Here is a 10671-nt window from a genome sequence, read left to right as displayed (position 1 = left end):
TTACTTTTGGCTTATTTAATATCGAAATAAATTAATATGGTACAAAATAAATAATCACCTTATTTGACAAAACAATTTTGTTAAAAGTTTCAATTCAGCATCTGATCGAACTTTTACGTTATGTTACTTAAATTAAGCAACTGTATTCAACAGTTAGGGTACGGCTTTGAAAATTGCAGACAGTTGCAACGTAATTCAGTAGAATAAATTGACTATCTATGATTCTAAGTATTCACAAATTTTCAGTAAAAACTAATTTCAATGATTCTATAACGCGATGAAAGCATCATTCATTTTTCTCACTAAATTTAAAATTTACAACACATTTTACAATCTTGCGAAAAGTAGTTCAAATCAAAAACTCAATTTTGAGTTTTGGTGGACTTGGGTCCTTTATGCGGCCTAAATTATAAAACTCTTCGGTCGAAATACGAGGTTTTGTCTTATACCTACAATACATTGTTTTTTATTCAAATTAATGTTTTCATGACCTAAGGGAAATTACTTGCACTTAGAAAAGTTCGACAACGCACAGACTTTTAAGAGTGTTTAGGAAGAGATGTATCCTAGACTAATTTTTAGGAAGTTCAATAAATAAAATATAAAAATTTGTTTGAGCAAAATCGGATGATTCTATATTTACACAAGATGACGTAGGAATACAGTATAGAAACATTTTCAATGTACAACATTGTTGTTTCAACATTTGTACATCTAAACAACAAAAACATATCTACATCTTCAATGAATTTGGATTGACCTTCACTTCAGCATAGTCATCACTTCCAATAAAATACTGAACCTATGAGAGAATTTTCAGAAATAGTAAATTAGAGCTATTATTAGAAAATTTTTGTGACTTACATAGTAAGTCTGTTCATAAATGATAGTTTTTTTGGTTTTTCTGCAGATGAACAAAGCAATCATTATCGCAAAATAGTTGCGAATACTTGCAATCATAAGTCCTACTTACACAAAAACACATCTTAAACTACAGGCATAAAATTTTTTTCTGTAAGCCCAATCTAAAAAAATTTTATGCTGGAGTGTTTTAAAGGTATTTCCTACTTCTTAAAACATTGTTTCTTCTAGTTGAATGAGAAATATACATTAAAATGTCTCAAAATATACAAAAGTTAAGAGGAATTTTAGATTTTTGCATTCACCAAAGACTAAAATATCACAATGAATACGTAATATTAGTTAAGTCAGGTGGAATAATGGCTAAAATCCTGAACTTAATAGATTTTAACTGGAGTCAAAATATTTATATACATGGTCAAAGTACAAAAAAAAAGTAGTAACTCAAAACATACATTTTAGTCCGAAAAAACAACTTGTAGATTAATTATATTGATGACTGAACTTAAATCTTGGCATTCATTTGACTTCTGTCAACAAGTTTTCAAATTCAAGTTCTTTACACTCCGAGTAATAACGCACATAATTATTATGTATGTTAACCGGACAACATTTTGCAAGTAGAAACTACAATTTTGGGCCCAGGTTAGTAACAACGTATGTATCATTAGTTTCTCTATGCACATAAGTGTTTTCATGGATGAGCAAAAAATTGTAGTTCCTAATTGCAAAATTAAGTCCAACTGCATGGTGGTTAGGACAGGACAGGGTAAGAAGTTAAGCACTACAACAAGTCTTTTTCATCAAAATTTTATGTAGGATGCGTTGAACGTATTGAAAACTTTCAAATTTGATTCATACAGGAGAAATATTTAAATGTTTATATAAATTCGAAACAGTTAATTCAACCTTCTCCCTCACCAAACAAACCGTGATCAATATAGGTCTAATTAGGCATTGAAATCAATCAATTTGTTGGCAATCAATCAACGTTTGGCAAAGAACGAAATCTTGATTTCACACACAATCAATTAATCTTCTGATACAATGCATCTTCGATTTTGTCCAAAAAAATTGGTACACTGGAAAATTCTTCTTCTGTAAAATAGGCTGAGATTACTTCAGAGCTTGATTTGACTCGAATAGATTCTGGTTTGTCTCAGAATGGGAAAAGTGAATTAAAGTAGGCAAAACGCCTTAACTTATGAGATGAATTTAGAAAGTTTTAATGCATCCATCATACTTTAAATAAAATTTTGATGAGGAACATAAAGTGCGATTCCTGATTTTGTACCCTATCTAGTGATCCATTGATGAGTCTATAAATCTATTTACAGGGAACACAGTTTACAGGGAACGAAGTTTACAGGGAACGCAGTTTTCTTCTATTTCCTCGACCTTACAATTTAAACAAAAACTAGAACTTTAAATTGGACATAAAAATACAATCGACATGCGGTAAAAAGTAGAGAATTAAAAAATAAAATGATGATCGGAGAAATCACGAGCAAAAGTTATCGCTTATTTACTAGGACTGATTGTTTCTTGAAAATGAAACAGTAAAAAGTATTCGATTGAAGGAGACCTAACCAACAGTGATTGATTTGAGATGTCACTGAGAACTTGCACAGCAGGACAAAATATATGATGAATAGAGAGAAATTAAGGCATGGTGAGGAACTGAATAATTGAAATTCATTGTAGATCGTTGTTTCAACTACGAATCAATAACCCATAGCATATTGAGCCCTGATCGACCAAGATTTATGCGGCCAAGCATCCCGTGCTCTTTGACTTTGACGTGCAATAAAAATAAGAGAACAGTATGGAAAAAGTTATTGCGCCCTTTGGACACTTCATATTTGTCACTTCCGACACAGAACTGAAAATTTGGAGGATGGATTGAATCTTGATAAATGAAGAAACTGTCTTTCATCTTGTTGTCAACCTTGCTTGGGGTCTGAACAAAATAAGTGGATGTAAATGGCTGCGCACCAGGCTCAATTAAGGACATAGGTGGAAGCTGAGAATCAAAGTAAGCGGCAAGAAGAGACATCATTAGATTAGCGTCTGACGGTAAGTGACTGTCCCAATCTTTCCCTTGAAACTTTCCACCGGAATTCCAGCTGTACTCACTGATGCAACCACCTTTTGCAAGTTCCTTGATCCTAGAGACAACATATTCTTGGTTGGGTGAGATATCGAGGAACATAACAAGGTTTGACAGGCTGGGAATGGACTGCACGATAGCTAAACTAGAGGCAGTTTTTTTCAAACGGTCGATACCAATATGACCAATGGTGATATCTGACAAGCCTTGAGCATGCAGAGCTGAGTTCACCGCATCAATTTCTTTGACCAATCGTTCTAGAATCGTTTGTGACAACCACATGCGCAAATTTGCTGTCCACTGTATGACAGAGGTCAGATCCACATTGTACAAATCCCACACATCATCATTGCGGTTCCGAGCTGAGCCAACATCATCTGATGCTGTGTTCCCAGAGGTCGGTAAGCTGGTTGCCGGAGCAAGCTGGTAAACAAATCGTTTGATGAGGGACGTTTCTTTGTTTTTCTGTCGGTACCAGAATGATGACAGCAGATTAGGGGAGGTCATTTCTAGTTTTGAGGACTTGTCTGCTTCGAAAGAATTGTTCAAATCATAGCTTTTCAAGTACCGAGTGAGTTCAGACTGGTCGCTGATCAAGTTGCTACTTGGCGAGCAGATGGGAGTTGAATGTCCGATGGATTTGGGTAGAGTTGCAGGGGAAGGAGTAAAGGAAAGATTCTGCCTGCTTTGACTGGTTGAGTTGAGGGTTGAGTAAGGTGAGAATGACTTACTTTGCGAAATCCAGCTATTTTTGGAAAGATTTATCGGAGTGAATGTTGAATCCAACGCTGTTTTGTCAGCCTTCTTCGGTGTTGACTCAGCATCTTTGAAGTACATGTCGTTCACAGACAGGCCGAGGAGTTTTCGCTGCGGTTGAGTAACGGTGACAGGAGTGGTAGTGCAACGAATGAAAATGTAGCGGCCGAAATGAAACAACGTATTGATGAAAAATGCTGCTGCAAATAGCCGCTCCAGAGAGTGTAAGAATTTAGGATAGAACGGGCACATGTACAGTCTGCAACGAAGAACGACAAGTGTAAATTTTTGCGGCATGAAAACAGTCAGTCAAGGATGAAGATTTGGCAACTTGGCGCACTCAAGACTCAATTAAACAGAAGAATAAACAAAAACTGATATCCGTGCATGAAACTGGGACCTGGGCTGGATAATCACAAGTACACATAGACTTGCAAGATTAAATGTTAGAAGTAATATTCCTCCATTAGCTGAGTGCTAGAATAAAGGTGGGTCAAAACTATTCTGCACGGAGATAAAGACAAAAAATCCAAAAATTGCCTGAGAGAATGTTAAAAGGCCCTTGAAATGTGAAAGGAGAGAACATTTTCAAGGGTCAAAAATCAAAAGTAAAAGGAAGGTCATCACTCATGAAATTGGTAAAAAATCTTGTGGTAAACTGATGTGGAATATCTGGAAAGCCAGTGAGAAGATACATGAGAATGTGGAAGTTTGGAGGAATCTGTGCCGAATTTACCCCTGACAATGGGTAAAAAGTCAAATTCACCTTCTAGAAAATCAAGAGCTTTCAAGGCCGTAAAAACCATTTATTTCCGGGTCATTTTAGAGAGACAACAAAGCTGCCATTAGTTTCTCTGCAAGTAGAACTTGCATCAGATTAAATGGCGATTTTGTTTATGTTCCGTTGGCAAGGTTAATTCATTTGACATTTACAAAGAATGAGATGGAATTGAATGCAAAACTCACATATCGTAGCATAAAAATGTACAGAGAGCTGCATTCAAGAGGCCCCAGATGACATCACTCTTCATTTGTTTTTTTCTTCGATTGATTTCAGATACTTTTTGATTCAAGTCTGATATGCTATCCACACGGTTTGGACTCCGCTCTTGGAATCTTGTCGGCTTAGTGCCACGCATCCTTGGAGAGGACATTATTCCCCTTATCTGTAATAAAAAACAGGAGGCCGGAGCAAAATTAGTACCGAGTAGTTAAGAACTAAACACTCATTGCGCGTCGCTCCTGTGGGCACAGAAAAATTCAAGCAGAATCTACAAAATTCAAGTTGAAGTCTGATCTAAAAATGCGCACTCATAGTAAGCTAGGTTGGAGACAAGTCCAAGTGTGGTCTGAGAGTATAGGAAAGTGTATTCGTGCAACGAGTGTATTCTGCAGAGACACTTTTACTTCAGTTCTCATTACAATCAGGTTTTAATATTCAGATGTCATTTACAATACAAATCTAATAACTTCTGACGGTATGTTGGAGTTTTATAGTCAGCAAGCATTAAATTCAGCATAAAGCTGATATTCACTACAGAGGAAAAAAGCTCACACACAAGCACAATTTTTCCTCAAAGAGATACGCTGTTTGGTGCAACACTAGTAACGACCATTCAGGAAGGCAACTGCAGACGCGTTTTGGCCTTATTGGGCCAATCCTCCTTACAGTGCAGCCTCCTGAATTTTCTGCTACCAAGCTCAGAGAGGTCGTAAAAGCCAGCCCGAGACTTGGGCAAGCGGTTGCCGGCTGCAAGTAAACTTCCGCCATCTAGTGAGCGATTATCCGAACAGCTCCGCATATGCCTTGGCAAAGCGGTTCTACACAAACTGATTGCGGTGGACGCACGAGTCGTAAGATGGTATGATGGAGTTATTTAGTCAACGTGCGTTAAATTCAGCATAAAGCTGATTCCTTTATCATCTTTACAATGAATTTAACGCGTGTTGGCTAAAAAACTCCGACATACCGTCTTACGACTCATGCGTCCACCGCAATCAGTTTGTGTAATAACTTCTGGTGCTTTTTAACAGCATTGAAGTCAACCTGTATCAAATTGTGTTTGCTTGTTGCCACTGCATTCAAACGAGTATTTGTAACATGCATATCTCGGTTATGATTATAAAATATCGTCACCTTTCGGTCAAAGTATCATGAGCACCATACGATGTTTAAAAATTTCTATTCCATTTTTCTCTACAGAGAAATTGATGGTTAGATCTGTTTGAAATTTCACTGAATTCAGTGAAATTTTTGGACAGCTTCAATTAACAATTTTTCTGTAAAAAAATCAACTGGCGGCACAAATTTTTGAACGTCGCATGAAGCTTGTGATACTTTGGCCGGAAGGTGACGATATGAATTCGATCCATATTGGAATATTTGTACCAATATAGCTATTTAGCAAATAGAATTTCCCTAGGTCCATTTCTATTACCTCTGGTTTTAAACCTCTTGTAACTTAAAGCAGAACTTTTACACAAAGTACTTGTATAGATTCTCCAGCTCGTAAAATTCACTTCCAAGTTCAGATAACATTTGCGGGTCCTGAAAAGACACTTCGGATTAAAGCATCTTTATCTCTGGTTGAAATTTAACAGTCACCTAGAGTGCTTGTTAATTTCTAACCAGGAGATAAACCCGTACCAAGGGGTGATAAAACTGGGTCTCCCTTAATTTTGAATGGTAAGAGGGGACAATGTGATACTTGAGGTGATTCGTCAAGCTCAAGTGACGTGGTCGAACTTGCATGCGATATATCGCATCTTTTAGGTAAAAAATCTCGGCAGATTTTGAATTTACAGCAAAAAAAGGACAATAGCCCCTGCGCATGAGCCGAAAGAATCATTCTAAACCCAAAAATCGGCAAAATTCAGAGAAATGAAAGCAGAATAGAGTTTGGAAAAAAACCTCGCATTCGATACAGATATCGATAGCTGAATCGAATGCGAGGTTTTTTTCCAAACACTATCCTGCATTAATTTCTCTGAATTTTGCCAATTTTTGGGTTAAGAATGATTCTTTCGGCTCATGCGCAGGAGCTGTCGTCCTATTTTTCCTGAAAATTCAAAATCTGCCGAGATTTTTGACCTAAAAGATGCGATATATCGCATGCCAGTTCGACCTCTTCTTTTGAGCTTGACGAATCACCTTAAGAGCTTTCAATGCACACACCATCAAAGAGCAATGATGGGATGTGTGTTGGAATTTTCATCAAACGTTGAATGTAAAGTAGTATTATAAAAGAGACATATAAGTGAGATAAGAGTAAAGTAAAACTCATGTAAAACTCACATGCTGAGAAGTTCGAGTTCAGTGAAGAGATATCCTATCTAAACTGATCGCAAACTGAGAGAAGCATTCAGAATATGAAAAGTTGTGCTTATATACCTGAATTTCATGCGGAAAGGATATTAAGCATAGAATAGATCTTGATCTTAAGATGATTAAAAAGGAAGAATGAGAACAGTTGAGAAATGGAAAACTCCGTGAGATGAATGCCGGCACCGTCGTGTCTAAAGGAGGTTAGGTACTTGTTTACGTTCACTCCCATTGGTTTCAGTATTCCCGCCATTCTTTGCCGGGAGGGACGGGAAGATTTTGATTTCGCGACGACTGTCTGGTGTATGTCAAGTTCTCTTTAGTTGCGTTGCGTGGTGTGTATTTGTGAGGATCTGGTTTTGGGGAAACGAAATTCAGACGTGATTCGACGTAATTAGATTCTAAATACGACTCCTTTCCTCAGATGTGCAGAGCCGTTCGTTGATCGCAAGCAGCCAACTATCATACACATACATGTAAGTATTGTGTCTAAAATTTATCTCGTGTTAAGTCTACAAAAGGAATACGTTTCCCTGAAAATGAACTGCAGGTTGATAACCATAGAAAAAGTTGACAGTCGCGATTATGCAGATTTTTGGACAGTCGATTCAATCTGGCCATTAACAGTTGATTTGACTTGGCTGGACTTGTCCACCTCAGATGATTTGACCAGTGAATGAATAGGTAGACAATTCTTGATAGGTACTTACTTCCATTAGTACCTACCTAGCCGGAAGTTCTTTATACCTCCACTAAATATGAGACTGCGCACCCGACGCTGTAACTTTCGTGCTCAATCAGAAAGTGTTTTCGTCGATCAGTTGATATGACCGGAAATTCTGTATACTTCCGGTAAATATTCATCTGACACTGTAACTTTAGCGGGCAATCAGAGACTCTGGTTTCGTCGATCATCTGATATAACCGGAAATTCTGTATATTTCCGGTATATCGACGGTGTAAGTCGGCAATCACATAACTCGTTTGCGGCGTCTGAAAATCTCCGCCTCTATGTTATTTTTTTCAAGGAAAACAAATTTACATCATTTCTTGAAGTTTTTGCAGAATTTTCTTCGCACACAGAAGAAAAATCACGACAGTTTTAGAGAATTGCCATTGAGTAGTTTTCCGTTTAGAAAATAACGACAGGAAGTCTGCGACGTCGCAAACCGAGTTATGTGATTGCCGACTTACACCGTCGAATATTCATCTGACGCTGTAACATGAGCCGGAATCGAATGAATATGGGAGCTGAATGTGGCTTGAAGTCATCGGTCCGATGCTTGAATTTTGCGCGTCACGCGCAAAATTCGAAGCGCCGATGAGGATCGGAGCTCAGCAGTCATCAGTTTGTCCGAACTATTCGAATGGATTTGATACAAATATGGTTGAACGTAACTCGAATTTGCGAAATTTGAGCTGTTGATGCGATGACTGTCGACTCTCATATTCAGCTGCCGAAGTCAGAGTGTGATTCCTGCATTTTGCGCGGAAGCAGAGAGTGTTTTCGTCGATTAGCTGGATTGCATTTTGCAAAAAGGAACCACTAGCATTGCAATGTTGCTAAGATTGTGCAATTTCTTTTGTCTTGGAGGAAAAACCTGATTATCCATTAATAGTTTCTATTTTACTCGATAAAAACTTTGAATTTAAGACAAAAATTACCCTATAAATTTCATAGTTTTTTACGATTTCCACAATTTTATTGCAAAGGATGAAGTTGCACAATCTTAGCATCATTGCAATGCTAGTGGTTCCTTTTTGCAAAATGCAATCCAGCTAATGTAACCGGAAACGCTGGATACTTTAATTCCGGTACCTAAATCGACGGCGTAAAGCCGCAATCAGACGCTGAATTTAGCAGCTGAATGTGGAAGTCAACAGTCATCGCCCAACGGCTGAAATTTAGCAAATTCGAGTTATTTTCATCCAGATGTGTATCAAATCTACTCGAATAGTTCAAACAAATTCAAAATTGGTCCGATGGTTGCTGAATTTTGCGGGTCACGCGCAAAATTCAGGCATCGGGCCGATGACTTCCACATTCAAGCCACATTCAGCTCCCACATTCAGCGTGTGATTGCGGTGTATGTCCGCAATCACATATCTCGTTAGCGGTGTCTGAAAATTTCCGCCTCTATGTTACTTTTTCAGGGGAGAACAAATTGACATCATGCCTTGAAGTTTGTGCAGAATTTTCTTTGCACCAAGAAGAAAAATCACGGCAGTTTCAAAGAAGTGCCGTTGAGTAGTTTTCCGTTTAAAAAGCACAGAGTCAAAACGCCTTCAATTTTGTGAACGCAATACGGACATACGTCGAGGTTGTATAGTTGTATCAAGGCGCCGTAGCGAACGCGTCCCATTCAGTGGCGTGGCGTGCTTTGCGATATATCGATTGTCATGCCACTTAAACCCATGGAAAAGGATCGATAAACAGGGTGTTCGCAGCAAACGCCTTAATAATCGATTCTTTACCATAGGTTTAAATGGCATAACAGTCGATATATCGCAATTCACGCCACGCTACTGGTCCCATTGTTTATCGTTACAGACGAATATAAGTTGAGAGAGGGCAGTCGCAATGCCCTCAATTTTCTGGATACATATTTTCGGGCAAAATGAGAGACGACGTTTCTCCATTTGCGACGTTGCAGACTTTCTTGGAAATTCTAATTTTCTTTCGAGAAGCTGGTCAACATAAAACTTAAATTCTCCATGATTTTTCGTATTCGATAGCAGAGGATTTGGTTCAAAATTTAACGTCGTAAATTTGGATAGATTCTCATGGGAGATATGAAATAAGAACGGAAATTTTGAAACACCGCAATGGAGATACGTGGTTTCCCACTTCAGTAGGTGCGATACGGACATCCATCAAGTTTAAACATAGTTGCATCAAGTCCCCGTCACCGCCGACCAACGCGTCTGTCGATCGAATCAACTTTTTTGAACTTTACCGTCGGTATTGAGAAAATCGAGAGAACGTGTAACTGCACACACGCGTTAGAGTGCAATTTCAGCCGTAATCGTTATCTTATGCCATCAGGTTGAAGTGACGAGGCGAAGCAAAGACGTTCGGAGCAACTATTCCACCACAAAGGTATTGCACAGTATCAAACTTAATTGAAGGCGCACTAACGTATGCGAATTGACGGCTATCGTTTACCACTGTGTGAAGCCCCGCTGGTCTGAGGCTAAGCTGCTCCCGTTCGATCAATTTTTGTGGAACTTGACGCATGTGAAATTTTTGACGGGTAACTTAAATTTTAACTCAAATTTTATTAATTTGAAAATATAAGATGGTGAATATAGACTAAAATTCTATCTCGTCTCTTGTTCGATCAATCTTTGTGAATGTTGGTGCCAGGGGGTATTTATTTTACGTAAAAGTCGAATTTTCAATATTCAAACCCTGGTAAAAATTGGCAGTAGAATCTGTGTTCCAAAATACCATAGACCTACAGCCGGCTGTAAGATTTTCAATAGCTTATATAGCAGGCAACACAATTTCTTATAGCCTTTTATAGCCGATGGCGATTAAGCAACAGCCTAGCGATAAAGTGTATGCTAAACGTTACTAATTACGGATGCTAGGATTTAGTGAGTTTTTGGACTACCGCTC

At 38.2% G+C, this 10671-nt stretch overlaps 1 protein-coding gene across 2 annotated transcripts; it reads right to left on the bottom strand.

Moving 5' to 3' along the window:
* On the bottom strand, positions 1 to 7261 carry LOC109033823 (transmembrane protein 209). 2 transcript variants are annotated; one of them, XM_019046626.2, is made up of 3 exons: positions 7119 to 7261; positions 4694 to 4893; positions 1 to 3986 (listed from the first exon to the last, which is right to left on the bottom strand). In XM_019046626.2, exons 2-3 carry the CDS (start codon positions 4879 to 4881, stop codon positions 2579 to 2581), a joined length of 1596 nt encoding a protein of 531 aa, XP_018902171.1. In that variant the 5' UTR covers positions 4882 to 4893; positions 7119 to 7261; the 3' UTR covers positions 1 to 2578. The 2 variants fall into 2 exon arrangements, with proteins under 2 accessions (XP_018902171.1, XP_018902170.1); XM_019046625.2 differs by having other exon boundaries at positions 7023 to 7257.
* Between the last annotated feature and the right edge of the window lie 3410 nt (positions 7262 to 10671).

The sequence above is a fragment of the Bemisia tabaci genome, chromosome 8 (assembly GCF_918797505.1).
Source record: "Bemisia tabaci chromosome 8, PGI_BMITA_v3".
Taxonomy (NCBI): domain Eukaryota; kingdom Metazoa; phylum Arthropoda; class Insecta; order Hemiptera; family Aleyrodidae; genus Bemisia; species Bemisia tabaci.
The sequence above is the reverse complement of the archived record's forward strand: the minus strand, read 5'-3'. Positions and strand labels throughout refer to the sequence as shown.

Excerpts from the sequence above, each read along its gene's own strand:
- LOC109033823 (XM_019046626.2), bottom strand. The coding sequence starts at position 4,881 with ATGTCCTCTCCAAGGATGCGTGGCACTAAGCCGACAAGATTCCAAGAG. Across the intron at positions 3,987-4,693 it reads ACATTTTTATGCTACGATAT|ACTGTACATGTGCCCGTTCT; the intron begins GTGAGTTTTGCA and ends TCTTCGTTGCAG.